This window comes from Rhipicephalus microplus, chromosome X (genome assembly GCF_043290135.1).
Source record: "Rhipicephalus microplus isolate Deutch F79 chromosome X, USDA_Rmic, whole genome shotgun sequence".
In the NCBI taxonomy this organism is placed as follows: domain Eukaryota; kingdom Metazoa; phylum Arthropoda; class Arachnida; order Ixodida; family Ixodidae; genus Rhipicephalus; species Rhipicephalus microplus.
In genome coordinates, this window is record NC_134710.1 from 229,578,879 (window position 1) to 229,597,513 (window position 18,635).

General features: G+C 42.8%; 1 protein-coding gene across 2 annotated transcripts in view; it reads right to left on the reverse strand.

Moving 5' to 3' along the window:
• Positions 1-18,635, reverse strand: part of Abl (tyrosine-protein kinase Abl) — an 88,189-nt gene that overhangs the window by 34,012 nt on the left and 35,542 nt on the right. For both annotated transcript variants that reach the window (XM_037435970.2, XM_075878748.1), the window contains exons 5-7: positions 17,136-17,362; positions 3,926-4,061; positions 3,344-3,496 (exon numbers count right to left, since the gene is read on the reverse strand). In XM_037435970.2, coding sequence (XP_037291867.1) covers positions 3,344-3,496; positions 3,926-4,061; positions 17,136-17,362 — 516 coding nt within the window. The remainder of the gene's footprint in view (positions 1-3,343; positions 3,497-3,925; positions 4,062-17,135; positions 17,363-18,635) is intronic.

Below are 18,635 nucleotides of genomic sequence, written 5' to 3' on the forward strand. Positions count from 1 at the left end.
TGTGCATTGCTGAGAGCATAGTAGTGCTCAAAGCAATTATGACATGATGCTAAAAGTTGTGCCTTCCGACATTTGGGACGGTTTGTTCACACGCAGTTTTCAGTCATTGTTTCTGCGTGCATATATATTTGGTAACAAATATGACTACACTCGAATCTCGATATAACGAATTATAATTTACAATAAAGTGAAAAATAGCTTTGTGATAGGTACAGTGTTATAAATAATTGCTTGAAACGAATTTCCACATATAACGAAGTATTTTCATGGCAGGTGCGACTTCTGATAATGATTGATTGATATGTGGGGTTTAACGTCCAAAAACCACCATATGATTATGCGAGACACCGTAGTGGAGGGCTCCGAAAATTTCGACCACCTGAGGTTCTTTAACGTACACCCAAATCTGAGCACACGGGCCTACAGCATTTTTGCCTCCATTTAAAATGCAGCCGCAGCCGCCGGGATTTGATCTCACGACCTGCAGGTTGGCAGCCGAGTAGCTTAGCCACTAGACCACCGCAGCGGGTGCAGATGTGACTTCTCTATAATGAGGCTTGAGTGTATATCACTTAAATATATGTTAATTTCTTTCCATTTTCATAAGCTCTGAATGCAAATTGACCCACTACGAATGACTTCGTAATATAGTCATCACCGTATCTTGCAAGCACTTTCCACACGTGTTTTTAAAAGTAACAGCGCAGCTTTTTCACAATCAGCTTATTGTAAATGATGAAACTCTATTTACCTTTTCTGGAAAATTATGCAAACAACTGCACTGAAATTTTCTCAATTATATATAAATCCCTTCTAAACAGTCTGAACGTACAATTTAAGAAAAAAAATTTGTTGTAACAACGAAAAAAAGATAAACGAGAAAGTTTGTCAAATGGAACGTGACAAGTGAGGGTAATATATTTTTTTGTAAGGTAGAAATTCATTCCTTTAGCTAGAGATTGATGCCACTATCAAGTGGAATTAGCACGCAAAATTTCACCATTATATTATTCCTTATTCCTGAAAGAAAGCACACTGCATTTACACCAGATTCTTAGATTTGTTGCTCAAATACTAAAAGTAAGAAAAGTTATACGTGGCAAAAATTATACAAAGTGACGGCCACAAGCTTTCTTACTGCACATAGAAAGTTTCAAAGTAAAATATGGAACAGTTCCACAGATATCGAACTGATACTAAGACAGCTTGTTTACCCTACCACAGCTCCTTAAACGGAATATATTTTCCTGGCACCTTCAGAGTGTAATTAACAACAGTCTACTATATTTTTGTCTCAACATAAAAAACAAAAAACCAGCACTTTCTAAGAACTATATTCCAGAAGCCTCTTGAACTGTGGAGGTACTAAATGGCCCATTCTAAATTAAATCAAATCATGAAGACAAAGGCAAATATTGAATGGAGTGTCAAACCTGAGGAATCTGAAAACTGTTCTGTGCTTACAAATTTTGTACAAGAAAACCAAGCGTAACATGCTGGCTAGTCCAATATCATAGCGCAAAAAGAATTCTGTTACCTATCATTATCTTTACTACTCAAGAGTCAACATGTGCACACGGTACTACATCTTCTAAATTTTTAAAAACAGCACAAAAATAGGGAACCATCAGAGATAACAGCTCAGTTTAATTGTGGTCTGGTATGTTATTTCGGCATGAAACAAAGCTATTTTCTCATTCTCCCACCCCTTCTTGGATTAACTGATATTTAGGATAATCGTACAGTACTACTCCAACTGTGCAACTCCAAAGTTAGCTATGAGACAGGCTCCTAGCCAGGAATTTTTTTTTCAGGGAGGGCTCTATTTGTTGCAAACCTTGAAAAACACGTATTATCTTAATCTATTCTTCCTAAAACACCCCCCTCCATCTGAAATTTGTGGGGGGGGGGGGGGTGTGTGACAGGACCTTGAGACACTCTCTGGGCTACAGGCCTGTCATATGATGAGTTCCTCAAAGCTTACTTTAATACCAAAATACAGTCGAAAACGAATATGTCAAACTCGAAGAGGATAGCAAATTAGTTTGACATATAAAAAATTCGACATAAAGAAATGCAGGCCCCGAGAGCTTACCTGTAGCGGATCATCACCTACAATGGGCGCATTCAAGAATGACAAATAATTCCGCACACGCCGCAACAGATTGATTCATGCGCATGAAAAAAATCGCTTATCTTGGCCTGCTTCTTCGTTTTTGAAATGAAGTTGAATACACTAGTCGCGATCTTATCAGGGCTGTCCAGGTGCGACAGTCCGGTTCCCTCCATGTGGCTGATACAACGACGAATGACACTGAACACTGCCGCCACTTCAGCGGCGGAGTACGTGCGTGTAGCCAGCCCCTCGTCAGGGCGATCCTCCGCGTCACATGAGCTGTTAGCCTGGGTGAGTCCCTGTTACCGCAGCTACTATGTCCTTGTCAGCAAGGCTCACCATGGCCTGGACATTGCAGTCCACCTCATTGAAACCGTCCGCAGACACTGTGTATAACTGCTGCCGGGAAGCGGGACGACAACTTGCAAAACGCGTCGTCTACGCGCTCGTCGCCATCGTTCTCACTGGTTTCCGTAAGTTCCGTGGTCTCAGAGCCTGCCTTTCGGTCTCCCCGGTCTTATCCGCTGCCATGTCTTTACACTCGCACCGTTTATGAACCCTGCTGTGGCGCACAAATAATAAAAAAAGACAGGATGTGGCGTGCATAGATAGAAAGAATAACAATACGGCGCACGGCAGTGGGCGAAGGGGAAGAGGGAGTGAGCCGAGCTGGCCGAAGGGGGTCAGCTTAATAATAAAAAATGAAAGAGATCCAACACGCAAGGAGGTACCAGAGGTCGGTTAGCGGAACTGCAGCGGACGAATTTAGGGATGAGTTTATTGCGCAGGAGAAAAAAAAAATCCAGATTTTGAGGACTGAAGTTGGCTGTGCGTTTATTATGCGAGTGCGTCCATTACACGAGTAAATTCGGGAAGCAAAAATTTCTCACTCGCCTTTGCTACTGTCCCCACGAGTGGCGTCGCCTCCAGGCTGCATACTCTCAGCAACTTGGTGCAGCGCAATAAAAGCTAAGAGCTACACCAGGCACCGGGAAGAATACCTCCTCCATTTTTCATCTCAACAATTCTCCGTTTGATGACCATACTATGAAAGCATTGTTGGAAGTTCAGAGACACAAAAAGGACAAGTAACAGGCTCACCCATTACTAGCTGGCCAAGTTGCTACATGTGCTTTGAACATTTAGAGCTCCGAATTCACGACTGAAACAATAAATATGTCCCTAACACAATGCAAAAAATCAAAAGCCTTGCAAAACAACACTTACACTGACGCATGAGCTCATACACTCTGGCTGGGCAACCAGGAGGACACTCCATTCTATAGCCAGACTCAAGCATGTGGTAAACGTCTGTTAGGTCCACCCCAGGATAGGGTGACATCCCGTAAGTAGCGATCTCCCACAGCAGGATGCCAAAAGCTGCACAATCACAAGTGATGATAGTTGGGTGAGGGGCCAGAGCAGGAAGAATGCAGACTCGCACAAGCTCCTAATCCAAAAGCTCACAAGTTCAAGGTAACTAAATCAAATAGCTGTTATGTGGAATCGGATGATCTTTCCATTATTGAATGCTTCAATAAAGAACAGCTGAGGTTGAAAGATGTAAAAAAGCAAGAAAAGCGTAATTAAAAATTTTAACACAGTTATCTCAAACAGGAGTTTTCAAACTGCATTTCATCAAACCCAGGAACTCCACAAATAACTTATCATAATTTGAACAAATGCTACTCCACCCCATTAAAGTTTTAACAAATGGCTATCAAGCAAAAATCATTCTGTGTATTTCATCAGCAAGGTAAGTATGCTTGCAAAGGCAGTCCAGAAAATCAAAGCAAACTGTTAGCTTACCCCAAACATCTGACTTAGTAGAAAATTTGTTGTAGGCAAGGCCTTCAGGAGCAGTCCACTTTATAGGAAATTTAGCGCCTGCGTGAGCAGTGTATGTGTCATCTCTCATCAGCCGGGCAAGACCAAAATCGGCAACCTGAAAATGCAGAATGTAACATGCATGCATTAGAAATGGCACTGCTACATGTAATGAGAATGCGCTGCTCATTTGTTACTATTACCTGCTTTGGCAATCAAAAAAAGGCAAATAAACAAGTTTCACAGACAGCATTTTTAATGCTCCAAGCTCTCAGGAAAAAGGTACTGTAAAATAGCAATATAACAAAGGCAGCTAAATTGGCCATTTACTTATTTTAGATCAAACAGTGCTACATTAAATTCTCTAAAGTAAAGTGAAGCAAATGCAAATGGATATACATATATATTTTTTTGCAAGTGGATATATATATATATATATATATATATATATATATATATATATTATGGGAGACGGAACAAGAGATGTCCAAAGAGAGCACCAAAAAAAAGTGCTTCAACAACAAAAGGAGAAAAATCAATTTTATTGAACCAAAGGGCCGGTGACAGCATTTACAGTTTGATGTCGCACTAAGAAAGTCCTGATCACAGTTACAGCAACTGTATGACATGCGGAAAGTCAAAAGGAGTGCAAACAAAGCTATAATCCACATTCTGTCACTACAGCTTGCCACCAAAGCCTCAGGCATTGCCCAGAGTGGTACTCCACTTGCCCTTCACCGAGACCAATGAATGGGCAATGTCAAAACTTCCTACATTCTTACCACTCTATCAAGAAGCCTTGGTTCAAAATCACGTGAATGCAGGGTGACCACCTTAATTATGGCACACACCCCTTCATATCAACACTGTTCATTTTGCAACAATGCGTGCTCGTTATGTACAAAGAATAGAGCCAAATCTGATAGTGCGTCAAGAATTTCTGCCGCCGCTATAGATCAGTTCAAGCACAAGTGTTGCGAGCCAGTTTTATTACAGAATACCCACATGATTTCCATCATTGCCATCAGCATATTTCACGAGTACAGCAGGACAAAGGCTTTTTCTTATGAACTCCAGTTTACTATGTCCTGCAGAAGCTACAGTAGACTCCTTTCAAACAAAACCCGAAGGGACCAGGAGAATGTGTTTTCTTTAAGAGGTTTTGTTTACTGAGAGATAAACAGGATATAACATTCACGTTCCAAACCAAACGTATTGGGGGCAGTGGTTCCATTTAAGCAGCAATTTTAGTTAAGAGAGTTTCATTTAATAGGAGTTTACTTAATTCCATTTATGCCTGCGAATTCCCTAATGTGCTCCTTACTATAAGAAGTGGAACATAGGTTGAACTTTTTTCTAAAAATTTGAGATACAAAATCAGCCAGTTTTTTTCTTTCTTTTTTTTTAATGTCAGCAACATCCATGAAGGTGGTTCATTGAAACGCTACACATTAGCAGCCTTCGTGGCCCAGAGTACATACAAAGGTTTGTTTGTATTTTGTAAACTGCAGCACATACCCACTCTAGGGGACCGCCCAAGAAAACACATTGTAACCTTTCAATAGAAACTGAACTAGTGTTCCATGTTCAAAACTTCTTTGTAGTGCACACAATAGACAGGGACATACCAGAAAGAAGGTATCAAAGGCACTTAAATAACAAGCACTCAAATACGAAGTGCAGCATCTGCTCACACTGTACTTAAGGGGGCAGACTGCTCTTTGGGACCAAAAAGTGACAAAAAAAAAATCATTTTTTAAAATTGACATATTTGGCATCTGCAAGTATTTTGCTATCGCTCTGCAAATTTTTACACACCAGGAAGTGGTAATTTTTTGTAATGTCATTCTAACTGTCCAGATTCTTGGTGCTGTTAGCATGCAGAACCTGCAAAAAAATGGGGAACCAACTTCGAGGCCTCTTTGTAATTTGCCGGCACCTGTGTTAGAAGCTCTGCTACGAATTTATGAGCACTTTTATGACGATTGCAAAACATGCACACCATGATTGTTGCTTTTTGAAGAAGCTGTGTGTTTTCAGTTTTTTTCCATTTTTCTCAAAAAGTAAATTTACAACTGTTCGATTTTGAGGCCTCAATATCTCTGCAGCTAGGGCAGGTACAACAATAATTCTTTTCGCAATGGAAACCTGTATGTGTGTAGGGTGCAAGTATGGGAGCAGAATTTAGAGAACAAGCCTTTTTGATTAAGTACTCATCAAAATTTTAACACAGTTCCAACTGCTTTTGAAAATGGATAGTTCATTTTGCTGTAAAATAATAAAAAAGGCTTAAAAACAAAAAACTTGCATTATTTCAATCTATAGCCATTAGTCTATGTTAGGATATTTTAAATATCACTTTTAATTAAGAACTTTTTTCTGTGGCGGCCTTAAACAATAGGGGGGTGAACTTAAATTATCTCAGGAATAAGATGAGTTACAGAAAAACTAATTAAACATTTGAAATCAGCAGAAAAAACTGCATAATTCTGTGCAGTTTGATCAAGATCACTGAAGAAATAAACAAAAAATGTCTAAAAGCAGTCTGCCCCCTTAAAAGGAGATATGCTATTCAGAAAAAAAGTTGCATTACAGTTAAACCCCTCTTTAAGAGACACGCTCTAGGCAGCAATTCTTGTCTTTTATGCAAGATGTCTCTAATAGGCAGAGGAGCTCATATGCGTTTTCCCATTCCCCGTATTTTGCTGTTGGCATACTGGTGTCTCTTATATCCATTTGTCTCTTATAAAGGGGTTCGACTGTTCTCTGTAGCCTAGGGCAACGAAATTTTTGCTGTATATATAAGCTTATATGCTGATTTCAAATACGTAAATAATTTTATAGTAACTTGCACAGTTCTAATTTTGTGCCATGACAATGTGTAAAATATAGTTTGTTTTAGACAAACTTTTTATGCCACTACACATTTATGGTTTTGAGCCATTAATGGCTCATATTGCTCCACATTCCCTGAAGAAAAAAAACATTGTGATGGTAAAAAAAATTGTCATGTAATAAACTTTTAAATCCTAAGCCCACACTCATTGCTTACTTTAAGTTTGTAATAATTATACAAGCAATGTCAAGTTTTAAAGGAGATACTTGCATTTTTAAAGGAGATACTTGCAAATTTCATCCTGATCGGGCTATTAAAGGTACCAAAATTTAATGTCCAAACTTCAGAAGTTGCCCTAAAATGGATCTTGAGAAAAATGCACTTTAAAGATATAAGTGAAAGTTCATCTATGCGAAAAAGATAAGTTTTTTTAAGATGGTTTTTTCTGTCATGGAAGCTTGACAATCAACATTATTTTGAGCATGTGGCTTTAGTGAACCCCTCATGCAAAATGAAATGGCAAGCAGCCAGGTGCAATTTCATGGGGACTCTAGACAATGAGCATTTTTCATTTTTTAGTAACCACTATGTGCTGGTTAAAAAAAATTTTGACCTACTTCAAGTTTAACTACGATCTTAAGATTTCTTTTTCGCCATGAAAGTAGAGAAACAAAACTTGATTGATTGATTGATTTGTGGAGTTCAACATCCTAAAACTACTATATCATTATGAAAGATGCCGTAGTCGAAAGCTCCGGAAATTTCGACCACCTGCGGTTCTTTAATGTGCACCCAAATATGAGCATGCTAGCCTACAGCATTTCTGCCTCCAACGAAAATTCAGCCGCCGCAGCCGGGATTCGATGCCGTGACCTGCTGATGAGCAGCCGAGTACCTTAGCCACTAGACCAACGCGGTTGGGCGAAATAAACAACAGGACAAGCATGAACAAACCTGGCACATGCTAAATCACACAGTATTATTATTGAAATGAAAAGTTCGCTGCATTGATACTAATTTACCACTGAAAGCAGGTCACACAGCGGACATTTAGACTTCACTGGTGCCAACATTCAAGGGTTCTCAAGGACAGAATGCATTTTCAGGACCTTCAATGGTTTTGAAAATGTATTCTTTAAATCGAAGGGTTTTCAAGCTCCTCAAGAACGTGCACAAACTGTGTGTTTCTTTTTTGACCATGTTTTGCACTCCATTTACAGTACACTCCCTTTATGACGAACTTGAAGGGACCAGGATCATTTGTTCATCTTATCAGGAGTTTGTCCTGATCAGAAGTGCCCCCTAAAACCAAATGCTAACATGCCAAGTACACCCAAATATGTTGCTTGAAAACACTGAATGGAGTACACTTACAATGGGAAGGAAATTAACAAGCAAAAGCAATTATTTGGCTGAGCTTGGTAAAAACTAGCTTCCAAGTAGAGTATTTACCCTAATCTAACGAGTACTCAATTTTGCGACTTCATAATACAGTGGACTCCCAATAAGCAAAACTCGCTTAATTGAAAATGCCTCATTAACGAAACTAAACGGGCTCATATGGCTGGATTTCTATGTGTTGCATAGTAAAGCTCATCGGTTAATTGAAACAGTGCTTATTGGTCACCTACAGTTAAACGGCACAAACTCTTAAACACTGCATAGAGTCGCTCAGGTCAAAGGTAGTCTCGCAACCATGGCAACACCTCGACGCAAGCCAATCCAGTAGCCATTCTCGCTTGTCGTAGCTGTGGGAGCCATGTCGGCGAGTCATTTGTGTGTTAGGCCTATTTGTGCAGCTAAGTGAGGTAGATCACGATGTTATTTCAGCCCAATGGAAAGGAAGGGACCGCATCATGCACTCTAGCTTGAAAAAAAGCTGCAAATTCTTCAGGAGCTCGACCGAAGCGGCGTGCCCAAGACGGAGGTGGCGAGAAAATATATCCCGAAATCGACGCTGTCGCGGTTCTACAAAGTCAGAGAAAAGATTGAAGGCGCTTTAAAGAATAAGACCTTTACATCTAAACGGATGCAGACGACACCTCATGAACAACTAGAAAAAGTTATTTTTCTGTGGTTCAAGTGTGCACAGAGTTCCAATTTGCCCATAAGCGGACCCACTCTCGAGCAGAAAGCTCGAGAGATCGTCATGCAAATGGGTGTTGAGAACTTTGTCTTAAGGGATGGATGGCTCAAGCGCTTCAAAACACGCCATGGCCTAGTCTTCAAAGCAATCTCAGGTGAGAGTGCTGCTATCAACAGGCACATTTGTACCGACTGGCAACAGGGGCGGCTTAAGGGGAGACACGGGTCTTTTAGAGCAAAAAATTACCAAAGAATCAATTTTTCAAAATATTTTTTTTTCGAAATCTCGACGTCCAAAAGAATCTATTTGGAATATTAACGCGTTCCGATGAGAATTTATTTTGTTATTACGTTCTAAAGAGATCTTCATGATCACTCTCGCTCGAAAACGCCTCCCCAAAAACGGGCAATTTCAATGCCGTCGTCTGCGGTAACCGTTAGCCGCAGCACGGCCATTTTGGAATCATTCGAAAGCTAAATTCTTCAGCAATCCGGTTTTAGCGAGAAAACAACTCTAAGTCTGGCGACTATGGAGCTACACGCCACCGAAAAGGAAGGAATGCTCGCACGGCATTGGCGCGTTTATACCACGTGGGGCAAATCCTGCTCTCCGATTGGACAACCGAAAATTTCGTCTGCCCGACTGTGTGCAACAATGCACGACTCCTTGTCACAAATTGTTCGGACGCGACGATGGCTGGCGGGCGACGCAAATTCGCGACAGCTCATGCCTACGGCAAAAAACACAAGTGTCGGTCTCGGATACCTGAAGCAGCGTCGAGTGAATCGACGGCGACGAGCTCCGCGACATGCGCCAGCGAGTGTTCGATATCCACCGAAGCTGCAGCCGCGCAAGCGATGCCTGTGGCCGACGACACGAGGACAACGCGCGTCGATACGCATTTCGTGACAGAAGCGGAAAAAGTGGCAATTGAGCATCGTGCGGAAGAGCAACGACAGACGCTGTCTTCGTTATCAGCTACCCGCCGAAAGCGGTCGCTTATCGGAGATTCCCCGGAAGCGGCGGGGTCCGGCACCGAGTTGACGCTGCCAAGCCTACCGCTGCTGAACCAACTGCTTCGGTGCACGAAATGCGAATTCTGCTCTGGCCCATTGAACGTTTCACGGGGCGACCGTGAGTACGGATTGGCAGTTAGAATAGTGGTGAACTGTGCCGTCTGCGGAGATGTCAGCACCGGATGGAGCTCGCCGAGAGCAGGGGGGAATGCGACCTGCAACCCTTTCGAAGTAAATGTGCTTGCGGCTCGTGCAGTTATGAGCACGGGCAATGGGCAGATCGTGCTAAACGACATTTTTTCGGCCCTGAATGTGTCTCGTCGTGGAATGCACAACAAAACGTACCAAGACTATGTCAAAACCAAGATGAACCCTGCCGCGATGAACGCATCCGCGGGTATCATGAGCGAGTGAGCAACAGCTGTGAAGGCCATCTATTCTGAACTGAATTTCGGGAACCCCGGCAAATCGCAGTTTTCTTCGACGGGACTTGGCTCACTCGTGGCCACTTGTCACACATTTGTGTGGGAACTGTAATAGAACTGTTTTCGGGCTATGTGTTGGACTTCAAAGTTCTCTCGAACTTCTGTTTGGGTTGCGAGATTGGCCCCAAGGACGACGACCCTCGATACAGTGAGTGGCGAGCTCGGCACAAGTGCCAAAAAAACTCTTCGAGCAAGCCTGGCCAGATGGAGGTGGAGGCTGCCAAAATTCTGTTTCGCCGGTCCCTCGAAAAGCATCGATTCCGCTACACAACGATGTTGTGCGATGGCGATAGCCGCGCTTTCAACAGCCTTCAGGAGGAGCAAGTGTATGGCTTCATGGCTATCGAAAAGGAGGATTGCGTAAATCATATACAGTGAAACCTCGTTAGACCGTAGTTGGCCGGGAATGACGTTTTGGTACGCATTAAGCGATGTACGAATTAACCGTCAGTGCCAGTTTAGCGGCTACTTACCGGTCAGAAAAGAAGGCCACAATCCTCACAAACACGCGCGCGCACACACGCCGGCACGCCAGCTTTATTTATGGACAGGCAGCAAAAAAATCTGTGATCTTCACTTGCCGCCGTGGTGGCCTTGCCTCGACGACGGCATCTTCGAAGTCGGTGAGGCCGCGAGCCAGCCGGTCCATTAGGCCACGCTTCTCGGCGAAGGCTCGCATCACAGTCACAGCACGCGCAGCTTCGGATAACGAGGGGCCGTCGTCCACTTCGACATCGCCCTCCTCCTCACTTTCGCTTGAATCGGGACGAGGTGCGATGGCGGCAACAATGTCGCTGTCGGAAAAGTCCGGGGATGTAAGGACGTCTCCGTCCACATCTCGGAAAGTGCCGAAGTTGAACTTGTCGACTCCCTCTCCTTGCCGCTCGAGCACCTCAACAAGGAGGCTCTCGCAGTCTTCGGTGTCCTCACCATCCTCGTTATCCTCCATGTTCTCGTCGTTGCCTTCTTCTGGCATCTTGAATTGTGCTCGCGCGAAACAGTTCCGTATCGTTGCAGGCTGCACCTGCATCCATGAGTGTGCAAGCAGGTGTATAGCACCCAGGAGGTCTATACTGTACGTTTTGGCACTCTCCATGGCGATCAACATCCGCCGCAAAAGATTTTTGCGGTAAATCTGTTTGACAGAGCGGATGATGCCCTGATCGAGGGGCTGGGCGAGCGCTGTCGTGTTGGGCGGCAAAAACAACAGCTTAATAGCCGACAGGTTACCCACATCGACATGCGCCGACGCATTGTCAAGCACTATCAAAATGCTCCTTTTCTTGGCAGCAAAACGGCGGTCCAGCTGGCGCACGTACTCCTCGAACAGCTGGGCTGTCATCCAGGCTTTTTTGTTGTGCTTGTAAACAACACCGGATGGCAGCCGAGCGCCTTTGAAGCACCGCGGGTTTCCATACTTGCCAATGACCATCAGTGGCAGCTTCTCACTACCGGTCATATTTACGCCAAAAGCGACCGATATGCGATTTTTGGCGTGTTTCCCGCCGGTGCACGTCTCATTTTTAAATGCCAATGTCCTATTTGGAAGAAGGCAATAAAAAAGTGCCGACTCATCAAAATTAAAAATGTCGGCGGCATCGTAGGCTGTCAAGGCTTCCTGCAAAACGGTGTCCTGCCATTCAACAGCGCCTTCTTTGTCTGCTGCAGCAGCCTCACCACAAACAACCTTCCCCACGATGCCGTAGCGGGCTTTAAACCGCGACAACCAGCCGTTGCTGCAGGCAAAACCGGGGCAGTTCAGCTGATCTGCGAAAGTTAGGGCTTTTTCGGTCAGAAGGGGTCCGCTAACCGGCAGGTTCATGCTCCGCGCCTTCTTCAGCCAGAGAAGCAGGGCCTTTTCCACTTCGGGATAAGCTGAGTCTCTCATGCGGCACCTCTTCAAATCGCTGTCTGTGCCTCCCGTCAACTTTTCGCGAGCGTTCCAAATTCCGCATACAGTAGTCAGCGGCAAGTTCTTATCGCGGGCTACCGCAGATTTCTTGGCCCCATTTTCAATAGTGCGAATGATTTCAAGTTTTTCCTTTACGCTCAAGACGTGGTACTTCGGCATAGTAAGAAGTTTTAGTGTGCGAATTTAATCGCACCACTCGCGCACAACACAAGAATAAAAAAAACAACAAAAAAAAAAAAACACAACACGCCGCACAAGAACGTAAGTAACGCAACACCACCACACCGCCGCCACGACCAACACTGCGGGAAAGTGAGGACTAACGACCGAATAAAGAAACGAGCTCAGCCTGGCTCGACGCTGTGGAGCCGTTGAGAATACGTACTTGGCTTGGATTGAAAGCGACAGCGAATTTGCACCCCCTACCGGGACCAGCAATCGAGAATTCCTAGGTTACCAAAAACCGATCTTGAAGGCCATGCTCTTGCACAATGGGATCGGCAACAGACGTACGCGCAAAAAATACGTCATCGTGGCCATGTTGTGACGTCACTATCGCTGGTGGTTGTTGTCCGATCGCCACATGGAGTGTATCGACCGTCTGTGCGCACGAAATTTTGCCGATTTTCGGCCTGTGCATGGATAAAGAGAACGAAAATAGTACGTACTAACCGTACATAACACCACAAGCGACTACGGCTTAAGCGGTCAGCCAATACATGGGGTTCAATGGAGATAGGGCGGGGGATTCCTCGCTACTACGTATAAACCGCAGTTACATATTAAGCGGGTACGTATTAAAGAGGTTTGACTGTACATAAAAGGATGGGTGCTGCACTGAGACACCTCCTGCAGAAGAGCAAGGGGGAAGGTCGGCCAAGCCTCGGTGGCAAAGGAAAGCTCACTGCTGAGCTTGTAACGAAGCTTACAAATTATTATGGTTGGGCACTCAAGGCACACCAGGGAAACATCGATGAGATGGAGAATGCTGTCTTTGCCCCTTACTATCATGTGACTTCTACTGATGCAAAGCCACAATATTCACGGTGCCCAAAGGGAGAAGACTCATGGTGTGCCCACAACAAGGCAGTGGCAAGGCAGCAGGCTCCTCCTAAGCATCGGTACAACCTCCCGGAATATGTTGCAGAAGCGCTCCTTCCAGTGTACACTCGCCTCTCAGATCGAAAGCTGTTGGAGCGCTGCCAAATAGGCAAAACTCAAAACTCGAATGAGAGCCTCCATTCAGTGATCTGGTCGCTTGTACCGAAAACCAAGCACGCCTTGCTCTTCACAGTCGAAACTGCTGTTGCGGAAGCGGTTGTTCGGTTCAATGCTGGAAAGAAACGTGCTTCTGAGGCCATTTCGAAGGAGCTGCATTTGAACCAAGGCAACACAGATGTTGAAAGATCTCTGGAAAAGGACCAGCAGCGGCTAGCGGCATGTGACAAAAAGCATGCCAGAGCAGAAGACTTCAAGAATGCCCTGAAGAAGAGGCGTGTAAGAGAGTGATGGTGATTATAAGCCTGGTGGCTTCTAGAGCAAAAAGGACTCCCATCTGTTGCTTTTTTGGCAAGAATTAAACCTATATATAGTCTTCAAACTTCTTTTTGTGTTTTCTCAAAATCAGTTTTTTGCCTATGTGCTATACTGTTGCCCACAGTATCTTTTGATCTAGTGATCAGATTTCAACGATTCTTGTTGCAATTGACAGCTTACGAGTTCCTATACACATTAAGACTACTAAAATTTATATTTAGTCAAGAGAAAATTTTTTATGTGCTGATAAATCTCATGAAAATTCTCATGTTCCCAACCATTATATTACATATGGCAATAACGTTTATAAAATTAGAGCTAAAATTACAGTGATAGTATAGTTGTGATCCTTAATTATTCTAGACTATGTCCATATAAAGTGTTCAAGGATACTTAATGATTAAATTGCAGAATAATTGGGCAATCCAACTATTCATTATTTATTCAATATCTCTAAAACTACTTGAGATAAAAGAAAATGGATTGCATATATCTTCACAGCAGGTTAAAAAATACATTGCCTGAACATTTTATTAAAAGATACATTGCCTGAAAATTTCATTTGTATATGATAATAAACAGAAAATTTTTTTAGAACACCAGAGTCTCCCCTTAAGGAAATTTTGATGAGCTTTGAGCCACGAGACATCTTCAACATCGACGAGATAGGTCTTTTTTATAAGGCGCTTCCATCAAAGACTCTCACCTTCAAAGGCGAAGCCTATAGTAGAGGAAAATGCAGTAAAGATCGCATCACTGTGCTGGTGGGTGCAAACATGGCAGGAGATGAGAAATTGAAGCTGTTGGTAATAGGAAAATCAGGACACCCACGTTGTTTCAAAGCCGTTTGACACCTTCCCGTTGCGTACCATGTGAACGGAAGAGCATGGATGACCATGGCCATTTTCAAAAACTGGCTACGGGAGGAAGACGCAAGATTTACGAGGCAGGGCAGGAAGGTTGTCTTCATTGTGGATGATTGCCGTGCCCACGGTAAGGTTGAAAAACTCCAAGCCATCACTCTGGAGTTCTTGCCAGCCAATGCAACGGCAGTGATCCAGCTGATAGATCAAGGTGTTATTCAGAACAAAGTTCATTACCACAGACAATTGCTCCATCTAATGCTGCTTTGTGCAGACAGCGGGAAATCCTACAGCATAGATTTATTAGCAGCCATCCACATTTTGGCTCGTGCCTGGGAGCAAGTGAAGGCAACAATAATACACAGATGCTTTCATCATGCTGGCTTTCAAGTGCAAGAAGCAGTACCTCATGAAGAAAAAAGCCCTGCTGATGCCGACATCGAGGCAGTACTCAGTGAGGTCGTGCCCTCTGCCCCTTTCACGCTGCAGGACTACGAATCAATTGATGAAAATGTTCGTACCTGTCATGAGGAGACTGTTGAGGAAATGATTGCCGAAGTGCAAAATGAGGATCAACCTTCCAGCAGTGATTGTGATGACAATATTGCCAGTGCATTGGTGCCACCAGACCGATCAGCTAAAGAGGCTGTTGAACTTTTGAAGCACTATTTTGAGCATGAGGCTTAGCCAAAATTTCTGGCTAGATTGTCAGGCATGGGTGCAAACCTTGTGACAAAACTCAAGCTTGCCAAACAAACCACCCTTCACTATTTTTTTTCTACTCATACTCATGAGTAAGGTGAGGTTAGTGCAATTCGAATAAAATTTCTGATTCACTAAATAAGTGTACTTTGCTTATATGAAACTTGTGATAAATGGAACAGTTTTATAGATCCCCTTCGAGTTCCACTTAAGAAGAGTCGATTGTAAATATGCTCATCAATAAATTTCTACCACATTTTAACAACAAATCTGTATCACGATCCTGTATTCACGATTAGAAAAAGATGAAAAGGCAGAGACAAGCTCAATTTTACTTCAAAGAATCGGAAACTTATTCTTCTGGTTCTTCACCTTCTGAGAGTCTGTTTTACTGGCTTTGGTATCACTTTTGGATGTGCCTGCATTGCATACCATTACCTTGGCAAAGCCAATTTACGCCAAGTTGCTAATAAAAGTCTGCAAGCTTTTCTTTGAGGTTTGGATATTCTCTTGTTTTCAGCCTGCAGTAACTTTTCCTGAACAGGGTGCAGCTGAAGATCTCCGTTTACGCTACTCACGCTCACTAGCCTCGGGCACACAAAAAAAGACAACACAGCCATATTTAGTGTGCAAAATGACCTTCCTTTGTCGTGCGCTTTCATAACGAAAGTGGCGCATCAGAATTCACTGCATTTCATTGTGAACAGATACGATGCACGCAGGCCCTATGCAAAACAGCACAAACTGACCAAAATATGTGCTCAGGCACCATTCTGTGACGGCGATGACACTGCATATGCCTTCTCTGGTGAGAGTGCTAGTGCTGCATATGTGGTATCAGTTTCATGTGATTAAAATGCACAATCTTTGTTTCTGTTTTCACTTTCATTTTTTTTCTCCTCTAGCCTCAAGCGAAGCTCTCGTGTTGTTCTGTTATGCACTGTACTCTTGTTGGGGAACTTAACTTTACCTTGTTCGCCTGAATGCCTACGTCAAGACTCTAATGTTCGTTGCACTGAATTCGCGTCGTTGTTGATTGCTGTGAGAGTTCGTCTTAACAGAAGAGGCATGTTACGTGGTTTGTCTTAATTAAGCAAATTTTTTTTGCATTGAGTTCATGGGAAACTAAACAAACATTCCCGAGTTGTCTGTCGTAATCAAGAATTCATCTCAACAGAGTTCACTGTACATGCGAAAGCATTACTTGCCTAGATTTGAGAAAGCACGCACTCGTTGGCATCCACAAAAATGTGCGCAGAAAAAATGCGCGCTCTCTTACTCGAACAACTGCCACAAACGCCTTCAAGCGAGCGCGCCCTTGTTCACTACATCAGTTGGGCCTCCACAGAAGTTGGAGGAGGAGAGGTTGAGAAAGAAGTCTTTTCCTCTCAAGTGTCAAGTGTTATCAACTCTATTTTGGTTGTACCAAATTCAAGTAAAATAGACAATTCAGCCACTGCATTGCCTCATTCTTTATAAGTTAACTAGAAAACCCCACTTAGCAGCACCCCTCCAGTGCTTCACCAACATAGCCATAAGAAATGCTTTATATTCCTATCTTATAAAAATATGCTTAGGCATCCTCTACAACTTTTTAGCTGTAATTTCACTTCGAAGAATTTGAAAAATACTCCATTCCATTCATACTCTAACTGTAATATTCGAATTTGCTTTGAACCCATAATTTTTCTATTCACACAGCTCTATCCTGAACTATTTTAGCAAACAAACACACAAAAACAAATAAGGAACTTACTTTCACAAGGTGACAGTCTCCTACAAGGCAGTTACGTGCTGCCAAATCCCGATGAATGAAACTTCGGGCTTCCAGGTAAGACATCGCTGAAGCAATTTGAGTTGCCATGTACATTAGAACTACAGCTGTAATTTCTTCTCGTGAGCAGTTGCGTAGGTACTCCAAGAGGTTCCCATGGGCCATGAACTCTGTGATGATGTAGAAGGGTGGCTCTCGTGTGCACACCCCTGTAGGACAATTATTGAAAAAAATAAGGGAGGTGACGTAAGCTGCAGAGGTTTGTGCACAAACATCCCTACTCTTTAACTATAGAGTATAACCCCAATAAGTTGAAATCTCTTTGTTAAAATTCACAGATTATCCCTACTCTTCCACCATAGAATATAATCACAATAAATAGGAATCTCTACGTTCCAATTCACAGATAATCCCTACTCTTTTACCATAGAGTAAAATCCTAATAAGTAGGAATCTCTTCATTAAAATTCACAGATAAATCCCTACTCTTACACTATAAAGCATAATAACAATAAGTAGGAATCTCTTCGTTCAAATGCAGAGATAATCCCTACACTTCCACTATAGAGTATAATCCCAATAAGTAGAAATCTCTACATTCAAATGCACAAATAATCCCTACTCTTCCACTATAGAGTATAACCACAATAAGTAGGAATCTCTTCGTTCAAATGCACAGATAATCCCTACTCTTCCACTATAGAGTATAATTCCAATAAGTAGAAATCTCTTCGTTCAAATGCATAGATAATCCCTACTATTCCATTATAGAGTATAATCATAATAAGTAGGAATCTCTTCGTTCAAATCCACAGATAATCCCTACTCTTCCACTATACAGTATAATCCCAATAGGAATCTCTTCTCAAATGCACAGATAATCCCTACTCTTTCACTATAGAATATAATCCCAATAAGTAGGAGTCTCTTCGTTCAAATGCACAGATAATCCCTACTCTTTCACTATAGAGTATAATCCTAACAAGTAGGAATCTCTTCGTTCAAATTTACAAATAATTCCTACTCTTCCACTATAGAGTATATTCACAATAAATAAGAAACTCTTCATTCAAATTCACAGATAATTCAAACAGCACAAGTAGTCCACACCAACTTACGTATGCACATACAAAAAATGCTCTTGTGAATGCCAACACTTAATGCTGCTTAACAATTCGACTGCACCGCCTCACCCACACATTTCCCCTGCTTGCTGTGATATTCATGTTCAGAACCCAAAATACAATGAACCCCTTTGGTAACTAATGCTGCCTCCTTGTGCACTAATATGGGATGACATTGTTAAAAAGAAACACCAAGCAGATGACGGACCAAGCTGAGCACGCTTTGTGGGCATGCGTTTCCCACTGCCTGTTTACAACGTGGCCCTGTCATATAATGCTCACTTGCAGCATACTCCCCATTCCCTCATGGCAATTAAAGAAACGGGTGGCTGTACCATTCAAAATGGTTGAAATGTTA